Source organism: Alosa sapidissima, chromosome 6, assembly GCF_018492685.1.
Source record: "Alosa sapidissima isolate fAloSap1 chromosome 6, fAloSap1.pri, whole genome shotgun sequence".
Taxonomy (NCBI): Eukaryota; Metazoa; Chordata; class Actinopteri; order Clupeiformes; family Clupeidae; genus Alosa; species Alosa sapidissima.
In genome coordinates, this window is record NC_055962.1 from 19,023,132 (window position 1) to 19,044,630 (window position 21,499).

At 39.1% G+C, this 21,499-nt stretch overlaps 1 protein-coding gene across 2 annotated transcripts; it reads right to left on the reverse strand.

Annotated features, from left to right (window-relative positions):
* Nucleotides 1-1,432: 1,432 nt before the first annotated feature.
* Nucleotides 1,433-20,738, reverse strand: LOC121711687. 2 transcript variants are annotated; one of them, XM_042095484.1, is made up of 8 exons: nt 20,612-20,738; nt 20,085-20,150; nt 19,568-19,831; nt 19,387-19,468; nt 2,974-3,146; nt 2,445-2,549; nt 1,993-2,096; nt 1,433-1,624 (listed from the first exon to the last, which is right to left on the reverse strand). In XM_042095484.1, exons 1-8 carry the CDS (start codon nt 20,661-20,663, stop codon nt 1,508-1,510), a joined length of 963 nt encoding a protein of 320 aa, XP_041951418.1. In that variant the 5' UTR covers nt 20,664-20,738; the 3' UTR covers nt 1,433-1,507. The 2 variants fall into 2 exon arrangements, with proteins under 2 accessions (XP_041951418.1, XP_041951417.1); XM_042095483.1 differs by having other exon boundaries at nt 19,387-19,486.
* Between the last annotated feature and the right edge of the window lie 761 nt (nt 20,739-21,499).

A 21,499-nucleotide genomic window follows, 5' to 3' on the forward strand; every position in this document is an offset into this window, starting at 1 on the left:
ATAAATATTTGTACAACTTTGTGCAGAGACGTTTATTCATGTGGATGCTAAAAGACTATATTAATGTCACTTGTGAATTTTGCTCTTCTTGCACAATTTCTCTTCCCATTTTAGTTCCTTTTATCTTCTTTCATCTAAAACCATCACCACCTCTGAGTCAGGCATTGACATAAATGGTGTGATGAGTGTTCTTCTAGTTCATGTTCCGCCTTATTATTATTTCTTCATGAACTATCTCTGTATTGGCTTTCTCTCTATCTGCTCACTGGTCAGTCCACAGTCCACTTTTGTCTTCTTAATCACTCTCTTGCTTTAAGTGTGCAGATTAACTACATTCGCCAGTAGCCAGTCCAGGCTGTTTAATATGCTAATGTTGAAACATTCGTACCGGCTCCGGTAGTCTGTCACACACTGTGTGCGTGTGTGTGTGTTTGCATGTGGGATATCAGGTCAAGAGGACTGGGGGTTGGGTAAGGTCTTCAAAGGAGCACAGTATAGCCAGAAAACAGAGCAAGGGAGAGGAGGGAGAGGAGGGGGGGGGGGGTGATCACAACCTTTTGTTCTTGAGCTTGACCGTTCAGAGGCTTCTGAGACACTGTCAAGACCAAGGCACTCGACACCTACTGGATCGTCACTGCATGGGGGCTGTGGTGCCAAAAGCCTCAAGTGTGCAGACCAACAGTGTGCTGCTCTCCACCACCATGTTATCTGATCTGCACCCCCCTCTCACACCCTCCATGCCCAGACAAAGCACACAACAGAGTTTACATTTTTAAGTATTAAGTATTTATATTAAGGTATAAAGCAAATTAATACAGTGAAAAACATATTTTTGTTTACATTTGTATGTAGGGAGTTCTGTCAATTGAAAGATAAGTACATTAAAGAGCAATTGTTCTTCAAAATATTGCCACCAATTCCCTTGAAAGAGACTTAGATACATATAGATAGATAGATAGAGAGATAGAGAAATACTTTATTGATCCCCAAGGGAAAATTCATCTTGGATAGGATTCCTCTATGATATACTTTTACAAATACAATTGTTTCGTGATTTGATAAAAACAAAATACCTGATGGCAAAAATAGAAAAACGGTCTCCTCACAGACCTCTACACAGACCCTAATTAGATTGACGGACTTTGTTTCAAACAGGAATGAAATGATCTTAATAGGAATCTGACAGACAAAGGTCAAGGTAAAACGTTCAATCTTTAACAAAAAATCCCTAGCGATTAGACTGTAATTATTAGAGTTATGCTGTAAGCAGGTCTATAAAACCGACCCCTCATTCCCTGAGTGCATTAGGGTCCACACTCATCCTTAACAGCATCAATAAAACAGTTAACACGTGACGCCTCACACAGTTTTAAAGACACGAATGTAACGGCCAAGAAGACCCACAAAGAAGCCAACTATACACCATGATTCTACCGAGAAATGTACATTAATTACACTGTAGGAAAATATGTATTTACAGTACCACCTGCAGTGTGGGGTGGTGTGTTCAGCACATAGTCTTGACGGTGGCATACTCCGTCTCATGTTGGGCTGTGGGTTTATCTGAGCTTTTCCTGATGTTTGCTGTGATGGTAATTTCCACATAGGTGACTCCCTGGTCTCCCTGTAAGTGCAGAACCCTCAAGTCAGTCCATTGAATCCAGTATGCTGTTTTAATATGGATCTTCAGAGGTGATACTGAGTGATCATTTAACTAGTTAGCTCTTGTGGTTTAATGATAGTTATTTTAATGAAGCATAGTTTATTTCATAATACTGCATTTCGTCTGCTTAAGTATGGGCTAAAACAAGATAACATTGGATAGATACTGAATATTATAATATAATAATACAGCAGTGTACTTATGAAATTATGAATGAAATTAACTCACATACACAATTATGTAAAGGTCAAATTTGCCCAGACTTTTCCACTTTTTTCATTTTCTCATTTCTCTGGCAACGATGACACCATACATTTCAGATTACTTACCGGAGCCTGTTTTGATTGTCCTGATGTTTTCCTCTCGTGTTCAGTTTTCTCCTTTGGTACATTTGTGCTCACATTCTCAGACCTCACATTTGCTGTTTCGCGCTCTGAAATGAAATAATAATAATAATAATAATAATAATAATAACAAAGCTCATCAGAGGATTTCTCAGTGTGCTGTAATTTTTTGTGTCTGAATTTGTCATGACTTTTTAATCCTCTGATAGAAGTATATTGTTTCCATAATGGAAGACTAAACCTTAACCAATTTATGTCTATGTATTATGGTTGTATCATATTACCGGTATACAATATATTCATGTATAGCATCATATGATTTGTTTGTTTATGTATAGAAACCTTAGAGCCCATAACTTTCATGCAATAGAGAATATTGTCTCTGTTTATGTGTGGTGTGCCCCAGTTAATCTTAATCACATCTTAATGTTACTCACTTGCTTTTTTTCTCCTCCAGAGAAATATTAGAAATGCACACAGAGCCACAGCTACAGCCCCAACCACAGCACCTATCAAGCCCACAGGGTGAGAGCCATCTTGACCTGCGCAGCACAGACACGGGAAGAAAATTAGCCTTTTGTAAATGGTTGAATTCAAAAACCAAAACATTATTCAATGTTTGAAAACACGAACATTGACAAAAGAGGACAAAAATAGGAAGCTGCAGTGTAAAGTGGAATGGAAGGGGGGGAAAAAAACATCAAAACATCTTATATTCTTTACCTCTTAGCCCAATATGCATGTATCATTGGGACGTAATAACTGTTACGTTTTCTTCAGTAAAATGAAAAAGGTTTGTATACGAGTGGAGCATGATATAGGAAAAGCACTGCGCTTAAATCGCTTCCAACAATGATGTACCCTGTACAATGATCCAGAAAGACATTTACAATTTAAATAGTAAACATAAATGCAGGCATGCAATATCAGTTACTAAAAGTACTTTTGATCAGTGTTACAAGTCACCTTGTAGATTGATGATGTAGTCCAGAGTGGCTTTGAGCTCTCCCTTCGATTCCACTTTACACTGCAGCTTCCTATTTTTGTCCTCTTTTGTCAATGTTCGTGTGAATGAGATATTATATGGATACTCGTCCTTGACCCGACGTTGGTTAAAGCCAGTCCACACTATCTTTGTGCCATCCTGTCCATTCTGGCTATGGTCATGGATGGTCAAATGGCAGTAGAAGGTTACAGTGGTGTTAGCCTTCATCTCTGATGCTATTGAGGAGGAAACTAAGAAAGAAATGAAGATATTCAGGGTTCCCACAGGTCATGGAATTTCTGAAATATCATGGAATTTTGGAAAGTCTATTCCAGACATGGAAAGTCAGGGAATTTTATCATTTTGGGGGCAAAGTCATGGAATATCAGGGAATTTTGTTTAAAATGTATTTGCCAATTCATAATATATTTCCACTCAGAATTGGTGTATATCTTGTTATTAGATTTACTGCTTGCTTGAGTAGTTGTGGTGTCCAACTTTGTTTATTCAATGGCCATTTATTCATCTCTTGCTATAAAAAAGTGAAAGATTCTTGAATGCTATGTGACTGTTCTGAAATATTTGGTGGGTATATTGATAGATAGATACTTTATTCATCCTGAGGGAAATTTTAGTTTTTATGTTAGCATTGCACCCTTCATTACACAGTATAGGTCATGGAAATTCAGTGTTTTTGTCAGGGAAAAGTCATGAAATTTCACTTAGAGTGGGAACCCTGGATATTACAGACTGCAGGGTATTATATACTTCACAGAGAAATGCTACACTGAGTAAAAATCCCACCTGTGAGTATAGAAAGATAAAAAACAGTGTCTTCTCCATCTTGTTGTCCATGTGTAGTCAAGAACTGTCGACAGGTATACTCTCCCGCATCCTGAGAGGTGACGTTAATAATTTTCAGAGAACAGTCAGGCTCTAGCTTCAGTCTGTCTGCTCTGTTTGTGTTCTCAGACCTGATGCTCCCATGGGTGACTTCTTCAATAGCGTCTTGAGATCCAGGGCTGCTATAGAGCCATGTAGTTGAAGAGCAGTCCTCAGCAACTACATTTTCACATGGCATTGTCACATCATCTATTTCCTTTGAATACACAATATGTGGGTCTTCACATTTACCTGAAAACATGGTAATGACATAAATAACATAGCCAATAACTTATAAATAACGTGTTCCAATCCAAGTATCTCATCATCACTGACTCCCCTTTTTAAAGTGCAGTTTTCAGATCTTCCCTCCCCATACACACATAGTTTCTACACTTCCCTTACTTACTTATTCATATTTATTCTTTTGGGTGACGCTCTTATCCAAAGCTACATACATATGTCAATTATTACAAGGGCCAGTCTCCCGGAGCCAGGGGTGTACAGTAAATAAATACATTTACTTGATTACTGTACTTAAGTATGATTTTTGAGTATCTGTACTTTACTTGAGTATTAATATTTTTGGAAACTTGTGTCTTTTACTCCACTACATTTGAAAGACAAATACTGTACTTTTGACTCCACTACATTTGAAATATAGATAGATAGATAGATAGATAGATAGATAGATAGATAGATAGATAGATAGATACTTTATTGATCCCCAAGGGGAAATTCAAAATTCAAAATATGACCATGAAGTACTCATTACTTTTAACCACAATTGATTATTTAAATGCAATAATATGAAAGACCATTTTGAAGTTAACTTTGTCAATAGTTCAATTTGAACTTGGCTGAATTGGCTGTGGTAATGATGGTGATAACAGATTCTTCATCAGAGCATCCTCCATGTAGCCTGCGAGAACCCAGACGAACCTGTTTGATCAATTGAGATTTGAGAAGTGGTCTAGTGTTAACCAGGCTATCCTCCATGGTCATTGTGAAATTGGAATGAAATTAGACAATCACCTGACATTCACCACATAGCTAAATCTTTAGCCTCATTAAACAATAAATAATCTACTCATAATTGAGTTATCTGGTTTTGTATTCGGCAGTGAAAATGTTTTAGATTTTTGAACGAATAAATTTAAATTATATTATTGCATCCATTTGAATAGTTGCAAAGTTATACAAATAGGTAAAATGTTTTTGTTGGATATAAGGAACTAAAGGTCTGTTCAAGTCCTATGATTGACCAAAGGATGTATACCCTTACAATACATTAGAAAAGAAAAAAAACTTGTATTTCTAAAAACACTTTTACAAACATTTTTAAAAGCAAGTAATTCTGTACTTCAACTTAAGTAAAGTTGCTAAGTAAAAATCTGACTTAGCAACTTTCACTTATTGGAGTTATATTTGACAAAGTGTATCTATACTTTGGCTTAAGCAAAGGAATTGTGTACTTCCTCCACCTCTGCCCGGAGCAACTGAGGATAAAGTGCCTTGCTGGGGATAAAGGGGATAAAGTGCCTTGCTCAACAGTGGCAGCCAGGAATTGAACCCACAACTTTTTCTGGCTACTGCATGCTTGCCCAGCTCCTTATCCACTACTCTACCACCATCTTTATTTCCTACAGAAGACAAGCATCTGCTAAAGACAATAACCAGCATAACCATAACAATAACCATGCATTAAGAAACTCTGTGTGTCTCACCTGGTTGTGGATGAGTGAGGTAGAGAAGGAGCACTATCAAAGCAAGTCTGACTGCTGTCATGTTTGGTCCTCTTAAGTTTGTCTTGTGAACTGAGTTCAGTATTTAAGTGAGGGTCAGAGTTTCCTCAATTCTACCACGTCATCCCAGCCAGCTGTTCACCCCATTGACAGGATAGTAATTATCCTGTATAGATGTAGCATGATGAGGTCATTAGGTTGTGACAGAATGACCTGAAGTTTGAAAGTGACTGAAATGATAACTAACAAGCCCACTGCTGATTAGTTAAGTTAGGGAAGAAGACAGTGAGCCCTGAGCCCTAAAACAGTTTTCCTGTGGTGTCTCAGCAGTCGCAACTTAATTGTCAACACTGAAATTAGTTAGTTGGCAAATTAACACTAGAGTTTCCTTGAAGACTTGTGAGGAAATAACAGTGTGTCACAATTACCATGTGTGTATGTGCATGAGTGTGTGCGTGTGATATAGAACTGTGAGAAAGGAGAAGTGGTAAGAAGGTCTAAAAAGAGAATAGTTGGAAATTTCCATGTGGTTTCACCCCAATTCCTGTTTTGACCAAGTATGTTGCTTTTAAAGGTACTCATTATCTACTACAGTGGTGCCCAAGTTGGCCCTACTCCAAATCTTTTTATTTTCCAACTCCTCAGGCTCTCTTTATTCCAATGTGTGTCATTTAATGTTGTTTTAAGTTGTCAGATCATTTGTTCAAGCTGCTTGTCATGAGTGGTTTTGCTGAAGATTTGTCATGATTTAGCCAGAACTGGAAGTCTTTTTTTGGGAGTTTGTGTACTCATCCTTCAAATTCTGTTTAGCTTAATTCCTCTAAAAATTTCTCTAAAAACCCACATGGTCCTGTACTGATGACAAATCTGCAACACCTAAGCAAGTCAAATATTTTTGGCTTTGTTGACGTGTTTTCAAAGGTTAGGAATTTCTGTGATTTTACCAAACCTTGCTTTGCATAAATTATTTGACAATTCTTTAGGAAACACGTCAATTCATCAAACTTACGTAGGAATTTTGCATTGTTCTGGAAATTGCCATGTTTTGCTGGGAAAGACTAGTCTGGGAATACCTATACGACCTTTTGGCAAATTTGGGATTTGCTCTGCAGGTCAATCTGGCCAAGAGGCCATTGAAGCCCATTTCCAATGTCTCGAACACGGGCAGGCAAATGTAGTCACTAATCCGGCATGGACATTCATTGGAATGGAGTAAACGACTGCATTTGTCTACAAGATTTCTATACGTTTGAAACGATTTGCTAAGAGTTTAATGTACCAATTTTAAGTTTAGTTTCTCTGCTAGTTACGTCCCTGCTGGAAGTTGTAAGTCAATTAACCTTTTCCAGGCCCACTCCCAATTGTAAGGTCTGGGTGTTCCCAGGCTAGGCTAGGGAAAGACTAAAGTGCAAACAATGGTTAAAAAAGCTGGTGTTAATGGAATTTGGCGACATGTTCAATAGCAAATACAGTTTTCATCTAAATCATTCTGAATGATTATCAATGGTCTATCAGTCTAGGATCTCACAGTACCAGAGGTATTATATAAGTGTGTATATATACTCTTTTGATCCTGTGAGGGAAATTTGGTCTCTGCATTTATCCCAATCCGTGAATTAGTGAAACACACAGCACACAGTCAACACACAGTGAGGTGAAGCACACACTAATCCCGGCGCAGTGAGCTGCCTGCAACAACAGCGGTGCTCGGGGAGCAGTGAGGGGTTAGGTGCCTGGCTCAAGGGCACTTCAGCCGTGCCTACTGGTCGGGGTTCGAAGCGGCAACCCTCCGGTTACAAGTCCGAAGCGCTGTGCTTGACCAGTATTAAAGGAGAATTCCGGTGTGATATTGACCTAAAGTGTGTTGAAACATGATACCGAGTGTGAACGTATGTCTCATAGCCCATCTCGGCTTGTCCCCTGCACTCCAAAATCTGGCGCTAGTTAGCCGATGCTACCAACAGCTTTTTCAATGGTGGTGCTTCGGCATCGGGCTAGCCAAAACAGTAGAATAAATCACTGTTTTACACCATTTACGATGCTCAATGTATCTCCACACTTCATTGGTAGACTTCTGAGGGCCCTGATATTTAAAACGAGACATTGAGAACTTTGAAAAAGCACTGGTAGTTTACTTACAAGACGATTTATGCAGACAGTATCTTCACGAAGTTTAGCGTTTGCAGCGATCTTGAATTTAGTCACGATAAGTCGAGCGACGAGTAAGAATGAACAGGTATGATAAGGGATAAGATTCCAAAAATAATTCAGTGGAAATGCATGGATTCCAGTTTCTTCCAGTAGCAGCAACTGGAATCCATGCATTTCTACGGAATTATTAATACTTTGTCACAGGCATTTCTGAATCCTCCTTAGTCAGTCTGGTAGCCTAGAAATCTAGACGCACCCTAGCGGCAGCTAATCTAGCAACTCTCTGTTGGCTTGTGAGCTCGAAAAATTTAACTTCTATCAGGCCAATCAAATTGTGTATAGAGTCGTTAGGTGGGCTTAACAAAATGATTGATGGCAGAGTTGCAACGGTTTGGCTTGAATTCCATGCTACTTGAAAACAAATAAGATGGATATTGCTGTTGGCGAACAGTGTGACACAGTGTGACAAGCTTTTATTATGTTGGCAAAAGTTTGAACTAGCCAACTAGCTCCGCTGGTGGGAAACGCATGGGACTCATAGCGCTGTCCTATTGCGTGCAGAGGGAATTTGAAAGACAACCGATTATCCCGCCCCTCGGACTGAGCACTGCGAACGGTGAGTGCCCAGACCCTACATTTTAATGTGGGTCTGGCTTGTCAGGCTATCAGTCTGGTGTACCAGAGTATTTCTGTACTCTCTTCTTTGAGTATTACATTTATGCCGATAGACTTCATCAACCAGAGCGGACTGGCCATCTGGCATATCGAGCGTTTTCCTGGTGGACCGACACACTTTTTGGGCCAATAGAACACATAATTTAATTTGTTTGGTCAGCGATTGGCCCAAAGCAAGGACAGTCAGCGGCCCATTGGTTGATTTCCATACTGACACTGGACTGATCCAATAACAGTGCTTAATAGGCCTCTCCACTCCCATTTTGGCTCAGAGCCAAGATTCATTGGTTCATTGAAGTAGCCTACACGTTGAAAATACGGCGGATACCATAGTGCCAATTGCAGAAATACAATAATAAGACCAATGTAGAAGAACAGTATACAATATTGCAAGTAGGGTAACATATGTCAGCAACAGGTTGAATTGATGAATTTTTTGAATTTCAACAAGAAGATGTACAATAAGCAAGCATACAGAGCAGAGGTACAGTGAGCAGCTGGTGGAGAGTGTAGGCTTCATGATAACAAGAACTTACAGTAGGGTAACACTTTATTATAAGGTGCCATAATAAATGGCAAACTAGTCATTACCTAACCCTTTTTTAATATTTGTAAATTGTTACTAAAATATCTATTTGGCACAAGTTAATAGTTACACCATAGTTACTGGTGTAAGAAAAGATGTAAAGTGCATATTGGACATTGGGGAGGGATTATTGAGGGATTGGGGAGGTGGCTTGTGGCTTAGGCTGTGTAGAGATTGTGTGTGAGTGTTGGGGGTGGTGGGTATTTGGATTGTGGGGGCAATAAAGAGAGAAAACTATTCACTTGTGCCAAATAGATATTTTAGTAACAATTTACAAATATTAACAAAGGTAATGACTAGTTTGCTATTTATTATGGTGCCTTATTATAAAGTGTTACCAAACTGGGTAATGGAGCAGGTATGTGTCACGCCATGCCAATGATGATGATTATGATGATATTTATTTGTGATAAGATAAGATTTGTGCTTATTTGAAAATCATATGGCACATGCTTGTGCCCACACAGACTAGTACACATTCTGTACTGTTGCAGCATAGCACAACTATTTCTGTTGTATTCTAGTTATTGCCTATGATGCCACCACAAGTTTCATTCTTTATTCACAGATAGAAAGTGGCATGTTGTTAATAGATATGCTTAATGCAATGGTATCTGCTGGCTCTAGTGTCTGTGTAAGTGATTAAACCATATTACCACATCTTAGAATCATAAGAGCGGTTATAACAAACAAAGTGAGTTGATTCACTCGGATTGTTGGCATGGTTACTTACATCCTGTTGCTCATGACAGTATCAGCACAAAGTGCATAAGACAAACCAATGTTAGAAGTATGCAGGTCCACAATATACATTATGTTCAGCTTGTTTTGCCATTTTTAAAGAGAATTTAATGATGACAAGTTATGTTTTCTTTACTTTTTACTGATAAAATATATCAATCATTGTAAAACAAGGATGTGTTATACATCTATAAAATTATTTAAAAAAAACACAACACTAGAGAAACGTGGTGAGTGTGTGTGTGTGTGTGCATGTTTGTTTTCACCATGAAAAAAGGGCTTGGCTAATAATTTTGTTTTACTCTGACACAAAAATAGATTTTTATTATAACTTTGTGCAGAGACGTTTAATCAGGTCGTGGCTAAAAAATAGAAATTTTAGTGTCACTTGTGAATTTTGCACTTCTTGCACAACATATCTTCCTTTTCAGTTCCTTTTATCTTCTTTCATCTAAAACCATAACCACCTCTGAGTCAGCCACTGGAGTAAATGGTGTGGAGAAGTTCTTCTAGTTTATGTTACAGCTGAATATTTCCTCATGAACTATCTCTGTTGTTTTTCTATGACACCGTTCAGACCTGGCACTATGATTGGATCTTGATCACTTCAGACGCTAATGCCAGGTGTGCACACACCCAGATCCGAGGTGTTCAGAGGTGGTTCAAGACGCATGTGATCAGATAGCACTTGTAATGTGTACATGAATGGGTCCTGGGCCACGTTAAGGACCGCCTTATGAAAGAATCTGCAAATAATTGGTGTGTACTGGCTAAGGAGTTGCATGCATAGATCAGGTGGCTGATAGGTAAGTGATATGCTTTGAATCATACCAGGACATTTCTGAAATGATCGTACGTGTGATTCAGAGAAAACGAATGTACGCACAAAAAAACGTGCGTACACCACCCTTCCAGATGTGCCGATTATAAATCACAAATGAACGTCAACTTGTGCGCAGCCGGATGGTTTTAGGTCTCCGCCTTGTAAACACCCCCTCATCAATATCATTAGCATATGTTTTAATGAAATCAATGGCCTAAAAGCTGTAGCCTATGTGAAATTATATATGGAAAACATTGTATACACTGCAAAAACTGCTTATCTAACTAAATCTAACCAAGTGTTATTAATCTTATATCAAGATAAAAAAAATAGTTGGTATTGTTTTAAGTATAAAGACACTTACCTACTGTAGCGCTTTCTCATGAAATCATTTGACTTAAAATAAGTCAAACTTTTCTTAAATTAAGACATCTCATCCTGAAAACAAGCAAATTTGTCTGCCAGTGCGTTAAGCAAATTTGTCCTAAAAACAAGCACATTTGTCTGCCAGTGCATTGAGCAAATTTGTCTTGATAAGAATCCTTAAAATAAGTCAAAGTCTGCTTAGATTAAGTCAAAATGATCTTTCGAGAGAGCGCTAGGTAAGTCTTTTCATACTAAAAACAATACCAAATAGATTTTTTGATCTTAATATAAGATTATCAACACTTGGTTAGATTTCATTTTTTGCAGTGTAGGCCTAGCCCATGCCATCTGATGTTAAGCCTAGGCCTATATGCGTCAGTTCGAATAGCTTAACTAATTATGTTTTTTCCAGCAAAGCTTTCTGGAAAGAGATCGTCATCCATGTCCATTGTATTCTGCTCGCTTTCATTCCTTTTGCTTGCAGTAATGTGAATAATCAACATTTAGTATGTTTAGGCCTACTTTGTAGAAAAAAATGGGTAGGCCTAGCTTATGAAGGAAAGACCTCTAGGCCTACAACATAATCATGTACGTTATGGTACAGTAGGCTACTGTACGTTTCCAATATGACCCAGGGTAATATGATGATTTAGCCTACAAAACAGAGGACTAAATTATAAGCGTGATATGTCATGTAGGCTTAACGTTTCTTTTAGGATAGGCTATGTTTTGCTGAAAAAGTAGTTCGCCGGTCATTATTCATTCATTCTGCATATCTTTGCTATCGTTTTCTTTCAATAATGTCCAATGGCTTAAACATTGTCCTTTATTGTTGCTTTAGGCCTACCTTTATATTTTAGCCTACATTATTCAACTCACGTATTGTCATCTGATCTTGGGCACTGCCAGTCAAAAAAAGCAAACAGGTGCGTGTAGCTGCACCTCTTTACGCAACTCCGACGCAACACTAAATATGAAGATGCCCTGCTTTCAGCGGATAACTTATGTTTCTTTGTTGTGTAGGCTATATATGATATAAAATATCTATAGCCTACATTGTATAGCTTACATTCAAATATTACCTTTCTGTTACGAAGCTGGGAATAGGCCTATGAGCGCAAATTAGGATGTAGTGGAGGCTAAACGTGAGTAAACGCAGTTTATCTACCTCTGACATTTCAGAAATGGAGTTTAGGCCTACCCACCTCGTAGGCCTATCCACCTCTCAAGAGTTTATTCACTTTTAACATTCAAAACTGTATTATCCAATACACTGCAAAAACTGCTTATCTATCAAAATCTAACCAGGTGTTATTAATCTTATATCAAGATAAAAAAAACTAGTTGGTATTGTTTTCAGTATAAAGAGACTTACCTAGCGCTTTCTTGTGAAAACATTTGACTTAATTTAAAAAAAAGATTGACTTATTTTAAGACATCTCATCCTGAAAACAAGCAAATTTGTCTGCCAGTGCGTTAAGCAAATTTGTCCTAAAAACAAGCAAATTTGTCTGCCAGTGCGTTGAGCAAATTTGTCTTGATAAGACTCCTTAAAATAAGTCGAAGTCTTCTTAAATTAAGTCAAAATGTTCTTTTGAGAGGGCGCTAGGTAAGTCTTTTCATACTAAAAACAATACCAAATAGATTTTTTAATCTTAATATAAGATTAATAACACTTGGTTAGAATTCATTTTTTGCAGTGTAGGCCTACTATTCCATAGGCCTATTCCCAATACTGCGGAATAACCTCCACCATTATCAAACATGTTCGAATGCCTTTTTTAAAAATCCGGTACCGCATGGCGCAGTCCACCTCACCGAGATTGCAGAATTCATAGTTCACCCACCTCTTATTTTCCCACTACATCCCTGGCACGAATGTACTTTTCCTCTCCTAAACGAGGGCAATTGGACATTTTATGGTCAATATTAGATTGGTAAGAACACTAAATATACTAGATCACCTGTAAGAATGTTTCAATCATTCTATCGTAGGTCTTGGTGTTTTTTTTAATAGATATTATGAAATAATAATAATAATAATAATAATAACTAGATGTACCGCAGAGCGGTACAAAATATGACCGCCGCCCAGTCCAGCACAATTTTTCCACAAAAATAAATCACGCTGAAAGGCCTATATGATTCTAACTGTCTCACTAAATTGCATTAGCCACACTCAATTCTCACTGGTATCTGCTAGACAACAAGTACCAAAACATAATTAGTTCATAGATTCCACATGAAAAATTCATTTTATACAACCCCACCCCCATCTTGCCTGTTCATAATTCTGAGAAATTCTTGAATTGTGGGCATGTGTGCGTGTACACGTTTATGTTTATGTGTGTGGATGTGTGTGTGTGTGTGTGTGTGTGTGTGTGTGTGTGTGTGTGCTTGTGTGTTTGCCTGCGTATGTGTGTTTGTGCATGTGCATGCATGCATACATATGTCTACTGTGTGAGTATGTGTCATACGTATGATTACTGTGAATGTATGTGTGTGCGTGTGTATCTGTTTATGCACATGTGTGCACATGGAATGGGTTAACATGACCCCTGGAGGCAAACATACGGAAAAAAAATAGGTCATCCTAGGCCCTACGGTTCTCAAGATATTCACAGAAAACTGTGTCTGCCCTACCCTCCTTTCGGGGGGTCCAGTACAGCGGGGGGGCTACAGATCAAAACGAAAAACAATGGTTCCATGCTATCCATGTGGGGTTACATGCCCACCAAGTTTCGTGTACCCCGGTCTTTCAGTGTCCCGGGAATCCTTGTTGGTGCACAGTCACTAAATGTACACATAAATTATTTTATTGTAAGGCCCCCCATGAACGAAAGTTCACAAAACTTGGCATGCATTTGGAGGGTGTCATAATGATCCTACACTTTCAATTTCGTGCAGTTTTGACCATGTCAGCCAGAGTTATTGTGATGAAAACACCTAATGTTTTGCTTTTTAATTTTTAACTAGGTGGCGCTATACATGAAATAAGTGGTAAAGGGATGGGTTGACATGCCCCCTTAAGACCAACATACAAAAAAAAGGTGGACCTCCTAGGCCCTACGGTTCTCAAGATATTCACAGAAAACTGTCTCCGGCCACCTAGAGGCCAGTTGGTGTATAGTAACATAAATTCATTTATTGTGTGGCCCCCCATGAACGGAATTCCACGAAACTTGGCGTGCATTCAGAGGGTGTCCTAATGATCCTACACTTTCAATTTCGTGCAGTTTTGACTATGTTAGGTCACAGATACCTGCGATTACACCTCATTTTTACTTTTTTGTGTTTAACTAGGTGGCGCTATACATGAAATGAGTGGTTATGGAATGGGTTGACATGGCCCCTTGAGATCAACATACAAAAAAAATGGTCCTCCTAAACCTTACGGTTCTCGAGATATTCACAGAAAACTGTGTCTGCCCTACCCTCCTTTCGGGGGGTGCAGTCCAGCGGGGGGCTACAGATCAAAACGAAAAATGATGGTTCCATGCTATCCATATGGGGTTACATGCCCACCAAGTTTCGTCTACCCCGGTCTTTCAGTGTCCCGGGAATTACTGACGGAAATTTGGACATGCGAAAAAGAAAAAAGAAAAAAAGAAAAAAAAAATTCTGACTAAACCTATATGACCGCCGCTTCGCTGCGCGGCGGTCATAATAATAAGCTTTGTTTGTATAGCACCTTTCATACACAGAATGCAGCTCAAAGTGCTTTACATTTGAAGCATGTAACACAATAATAGTCAGTCAGTCATTATCAATCACTTTTCTTCATTGCTGGGGCCATTTATGATCCACTCAGCAACATATCAAAAATATAGAAAATGACGTCATAAGACTGGCAGCCTTAACCCTCTTACCCCCCACAAGCACGCCATATGGCAACTGTGGCAAGGAAAAACTCCCATATTCCAGGAAGAAACCTTGAGCAGAACCTGACTTAATAGGGGGAGCCCATCTGCTTCTGGCTGGCTGCGCCCTCCAATAGCAGCAGATTTAGAATAATCTGAAAAAGTAGTCTACAGGATAAGATGAGTTAACTAAAAGCTTTCCTGTACAGGTATGTTTTCAGATCTTTTTTAAAAATATTTACTGAACTCGCCTGCTTGATGTACAGAGGCAGGGTGTTCCATAGTTTGGGGGCATAATGGATAAAAGCAGCTTCTCCACTTTGTTTGTGGAGCACTTTGGGTACGATTAAAAGATTAGAATTGGATGATCTAAGTTTCCTTTGTGGTTGATAAGATATTAAAAGCTCAGAGATATATGAAGGTGCTATGCCATTCAGAGCTTTGTAAGTAATTAACATAACCTTAAAATCAATTCTATAGGAAATAGGGAGCCAGTGCAGTTCAGCCAACACAGGGGTGATGTGTTCTCTCTTCTTAGTCTTAGTTAAAAGTCTAGCCGCAGAGTAAGCTATACGTTTTTTCACTTTCTTAAGTGCTATAGTTCTCATTAGCAGTTTTATGCCAAACCATGAAACATGAAGCTGCATCCAAAAACGTCTTTAAAAATCTTCTGATATTGATCATGCATAGGGCAAAGAAAGACATGAGATCGTTGGTCTTGGAATTTTGATCGCACTTAGACCTCAGATTACTTGCAGTACCCCGCCATTACCACAAGGAAATGGTTGTACGTCAAGTTTGAACCTGACGTGGAGATAAGCACTTTTCCACGTCAAAGACGGCTTTTATAAATCTGAGCGTTGGCATGGATTTGAGCATACGCACGGTCTAAGATCAAATCTGTGCGTAAGAACGCTTTATAAATGAGGCCCCTGTGGTGCCAAAAGCCTCAAGTGTGCAGACCAACAGTGTGCTGCTCTCCACCACCATGTTATCTGATCTGCACCTCCCCCCTCTCACACCTTCCATCCCAGGCAAAGCACACAACAGAGTTTACATTTGTATATATTTATATTAAGGTATAAAACAAATGAATATAGTGAAACATTTCATTTTTATTTACTTTCATACAGTACATAGTTCTGTCAATTGATGATAAGTACATTAAAAGTAGAAAAGCAGAGTTAAATGATAAATGCCCTTGACAATATTTCTTGACACAGACTCTAACGGTACCGATCCACTTGCACAACACTTCATTTTGTCGTGTCGCATAGATGTCGCGCTGCCTCCCCACGTTCAGTCGTGTTTGGGCGTTTTGTTTAAAATGTCAGTTACCAGCTCATACTCAGTTCGTTTTAACGTATCTTAAGTGTTTTTCCACAAATGGACCACAATTTTAGGCATGTACTTAACAGTATACAACACATTAATAGCCTAAACAAACTATGCAAGCCATTTGGAAATCTTGTTTTATTTAAACTACTCAATGCAATCTCAAATCCTTACCAGAAACACCAACAGTCAATATATTCATCCAAATCCTAGTTTCGTTTGTTTTATGGACTACTAGGTGGTCGTGGAAGAGATCGTTAAAACATTATTTGTCTTGTAAGCGGAACCAAAGTTTCACAGGCACCGTTGTGGTAGAACAAAGGACCTACAACCTCGTCCTTTCATTGGAGAGTCGCCTCGCGTTCAACGGATTCATTTGCATAAAGATGGGCTTCGTCAAGCTTTTTGACGCACGACATATTTTCAAATGCAGCGCTGCCTTCCCGGTATGCTTTGCGGGCGCGTTAAAGTCGCTTGACGTCACCCATAGGACTAGAGTGGAATGCGACAGGACAAAATGAAGTGTCATGCAAGTGGATCGGTACCGTAAGGCGTTCTACACATAGACATAATATACATAGACGCCGCATCGACCGCTGCTCCCTACTAGCGCTGACGAGATTTGGAGCCGCCATCTTGGACCGGTCATCCACTCCACTCAGTGTAATCTGTTTGGCCGGTGCAATGAGCTGTCAGCACACTTAATTAATCATATCTCACTGAATACCGAACAGATTTTCACGCGGTTTTTTTTGCTGCAAAGGTCATACATGTAGCTATGATACAGGCCACATTGTTCGAAAATACAAAATACAACCAATAGTACGGTAATGTTAAATCTTACTTGTGAAAAGTAAATCCCCCCGAGTATGGTCCGCCGATTTGAGCAGGAACATGCTGCACAGTGCTGTCATCTTGTGTTTTCTGCTGCAACGCAATGAGGAGTATGACAGGTCCAAGATGGCGGCCGCATTTCTTGTTTCCAGCAGCCAATGCGGCGTCTATGTATATTATGTCTATGGTTCTACATACTTGACGCATCCGACCGGTAGCGCGACACCGTGACGTCAAAATGACGTAGATCTTGCTGGCACGCCAGGATTTTAGCCAGGTAGCGCGAGGTAGCGCACCGCTCATTTTTTTTTCAGACGAGCGCGACAAAGCGGAAACAGGAAGATGGACTAGTTCGAGGGCAAGCGAGAGTTGCAGTGTTTTGTTACAGTCGTGAATTTGTAATAGTTTGCTGGATAAGTTAATAAAGTTACCAGCGAGAGTTGCAACACATGGAATTAAGAGGAAAGAATAGAAACGATTTATTTTCAAACAAAGGATATCTATTAAGGCCTGAACAAAATCTCTTTCCACTTCAGGAAATTACACAAACTCAGCCAGCTGCCAGCTAGCTAGCCAGCTAACTAAACTGTTTAAATTATTAAAATTTCCCTCGGGATGACTAAAGTATTGTAGTAATCTTGAAAAGTTGTCTCAGAATGGTTTTATTGGTTACGCACCAAAACACACGAACATCATTACACAGGCAAAACAAAGGAGGTCAATTAAACAAGCACGATACACAAACAGGGTAGTCACATACAATACACGGGGTAAACACATGAGGTACAACATAAAGAAAGACTATACCAGCTAACACATACATGACAAGGTAAACGCAATTACTCATACTAAAACCAACATCAACATTACACACACACACATACACTGCACAGCATTATGGGAGCACAGTCATCAACAGCTAGGCTCAGATCATTACAGTATCTATCTATCTATCTATCTATCTACCTGTGCGCACACCTTGGAAACTAGATGATAATGATGGTGGTAGTTGTGAATAGTAGCAACCAAAGTCTGAAGTACCATCACAGAGGCTAGCTAATAGCAGAGCCCGTTTACATTCTCTGCTACTAGTGTTTCTTAATGCAGCTTCTTCTGCATTGAATTCATGAATATAATGGCTGAGAAGACCTACAAAGAAGCCAACTATACACCAGGATTCTACTGAGATGCTGCACATGAATAACACTGTAAGAGCATATGTATTTACAGTACCACCAGCAGTGTGGGGTGGTGTGTTCAGTTCAGCACTTAGTCTTGATGGTGGCATACTCCGTCTGATGTTGGGCTGTGGGTTTATCTGAGCTTTTCCTGATGTTTGCTGTGATGGTAATTTCTGCATAGGTCACTCCCGTGTCTCCCTGTAAGTGCAAAACTCTCAATAGTCAACTCGCAAAAGTCAATAATACAGTATGCTGTTTTAATATGCATGTTCAGAGGCCATAATGAGTGATTGTTTAACTCGTTAGATCTTGTGATTTAATGGTAGTTGTATAATTTATTGTATACCGTTGTATTTTGTCTGTCTAACTATAGGTTACAAGATGAAGATAAAACAAGATGACATCAGGTGGATCAAGAGGTACTATTAAGAGGTACTTACTATTAAGATAGTGTATATGAACACATGAACACATTGATATGCAAAACATGCATTTGTCACTTGCATACACAAACAAATATGTATTGATGTAATTTACCCAGAATTTGTCCCTTTTTTACTATTCACATTTCATTAGTTACCAGAACCTGTTTTGTTGGTTTTAATGTTTTCCTGTCATCTTCAGTTGTTTTCATCTGTTACATTTGTGCTCACATTTTCAGACTTCATATTTGCCATTTGGCCCTCTGAAATAATAGAAATTAAACACCAAGCTCATCAGTCTCCTCATAATGGAGAACTAAACATTGTTCTATCAGAAAGACTCAGGGAAGTATAATGAAAGTTAACACATGTTTTAATCCATCAAAGGATACACAAAATACATAAGCAACAATAAGATAGTCTTTGGTGTCCTCGGTCCAGGTCACTGAATGTGCAGACCCTGCCGAAATGCAACGGCAGGTGGCGGAGCCTACCCCCCGGACGTCTGGACAAGGCCAAACTGGTGGTGGTTAGGGAGGGAGGGAAGGAACATCGAAAATCGGCACCTGAAAGCAACATGCAGGTGCAAAGTCATGTCATTATAAAGACTGATGCAGACAGGTGATTGGATGGAAGTAATAAATGATGAGTGACCTATTAAGTCTTCCTGACAGAACTAATGCTTACGCTTCCATTTCTTTTGTGTCTCATGATCTATTATGTCCATTGTTTTATTTGTTTATGTATAGAAAACTTCTGTTTAGAGCCTATAACTTTTATGCAAGATTCTCTCTCACCCTTGTCATTCTGTATACGGTCATGGATGGTCAAATGGCAGTAGAAGGTCACATTGGTGTCAGCCTTCATCTCTGATGCTGGAATTGAGGAGGAAACTAAGAAAAAAATGGAGACATTACCGACTGCAGTCAATTATACTTCATAGCATAACGCTACACCGAGTAAAGAAAGCCCACCTGTGAGTACAGAAAGATAAACAAGACTGTCTTCTCCCTTTTGGTTTCCATCTTCCGTCAGGAACTGTCGACAGATGTACTGTCTCGCATCCTGAGAGGTGATGTTGATAATTTTGAGAGAACAGTCCGGCTCTAGCTTCAGTCTGTCTGCTATGTTTGTGTTGTCAGATTTGATTTTCCCACGGTTGACCACTTCAACAGTTGATCTGGTTCCAGAGGTGCTATAGAGCCATGTAGTTGTAGAGCAGTCTTTAGCAATTACATTTGAAGGGTTCAGATGCAAAAGCCTCTAAATGCCACCTACGTCAAAAATGAGATAAAGATGGTGAGTGAATGCTCTCCTCACATAGTATACGTTAATCAAATAATTTAACTTCAAAACACACCAAATAACACTCTCGTCCTGGTCTGAAATATCGATTTCTATGCAAAAACCTATAGGAACCGGATTTTAAATGCTCATTTAAAAGAAATGTGGTCAGACGGATTTAGAGGGTTTTGCATCTGAACTCTTCATTTTCACATGGCAGTTTCACATAATCTCTTTCCTTTGAATACACAATATGTGGGACACCACATTTACCTGAGAAAAAAAAACACATGACAATAACAGAATCACTTTCACTTTGAACCCACTCAATGATCACTTAGACAATAACTTCCAAATGTCTCATTACTGACTCGCCTTTTTAAAGTACTGTTTTCAGATCTCCCCTCCCCACACACACATGGTTTCTACACTTCTCTTGCTTACTTGTTCATACTTATTCTATTGGCTGACGCTCTTATCCAAAGCTACTGACATTCACTTACAAGGGCCACTAATCCCAGAGCAACTACGGATAAAGTGCCTTGCTCAACTTGGCACAACGGTGGCAGCCAGGAATTGAACTCACAACCTTTTATGGATACTAAATGCTCACCCAGCTCCTTATCCACTACACTACCACCACCCATATTTCATACAGCAGACAAGCATCTGCTAAATACAATAAGCAGCATAACCATAACAATAACCATGCATTAAGAAACTCTGTGTCTCACCTGCTTGTGGATGAGTGAGGCAGAGAAGCAGCACTAGTCGGCCTGCTGTCATGTTTGGTCCTCTTGAGTTTCTCTTGTGAGTTCTCTTGAGTTCAGTATTTTTAAGTGAGGGTCACAGCTTTTTTGAGGAAATGACACACAAACCAATGTGTGTGTGTGTGTTGAACTGAGAGAGGCATATAGAACTGAGAAAAGAGAAGTGGTAAGATGGTCTAATCACTTACAGTTCAAATCAGTGAGGTTGAAGGTATGTGTGTATGTATAGGCTACGTTTGTGTGAGTGTATATGTGTCTGAGAGAGATGGAGAGATTTTCTCTGTGTTGTGTAAACATTCATATATTAACTCATATTGCAATGATTGATGTTAAACGTTCTGGCTTGCTAGCTGTATTGTATTAAAATAATGCACAAGGGCCTCCATTGGATGAAGTATGTTTATTGTTTATTGTTTGAAGTATGTGACCCTGTCCTTACCTGTAGATGTCATATAGCCCAAGGCACAGTTGATCTCTGCATGCTTTGCCCAAAATTTGAATCATTGATATAAAAAAGCAAATAAATTATTTTGGGGTGTAATCACATTATAATGTCAGCCCAATGTTGAAGACAATGCAGAAATTTGCTGTGATTTCAAAATCGGAATAAAGATTGAATGCATCTTATGGTATGGATTAGGAGGAGATTTCACAGGCCATGAAGTGTTGTAGGCTACCCATCATTTCCTGTGATGTGGAACATCTGACTTCAACAGAAAATGTATTTACTGTAACATGTTGGACATTTTGTTGGAAGTTTCCTTCCTCTCTATCTTAAAAAAACTCTTGAAGACACAACTCTTCCAAGAATAGCTCCTCTCCTAGCAACCTCACACACCTGACTCACATTTA

Coding starts and splice junctions, on each gene's coding strand:
- LOC121711687 (XM_042095483.1), bottom strand. CDS start 20,663: ATGACAGCAGGCCGACTAGTGCTGCTTCTCTGCCTCACTCATCCACAA. Junction 19,832..20,084: donor TGTGAAACTGCCATGTGAAA/ATGAAGAGTTCA, acceptor TGAACCCTTCAA/ATGTAATTGCTAAAGACTGC. Junction 2,097..2,444: donor CTGGAGGAGAAAAAAAGCAA/GTGAGTAACATT, acceptor ATTTCATTTCAG/AGCGCGAAACAGCAAATGTG.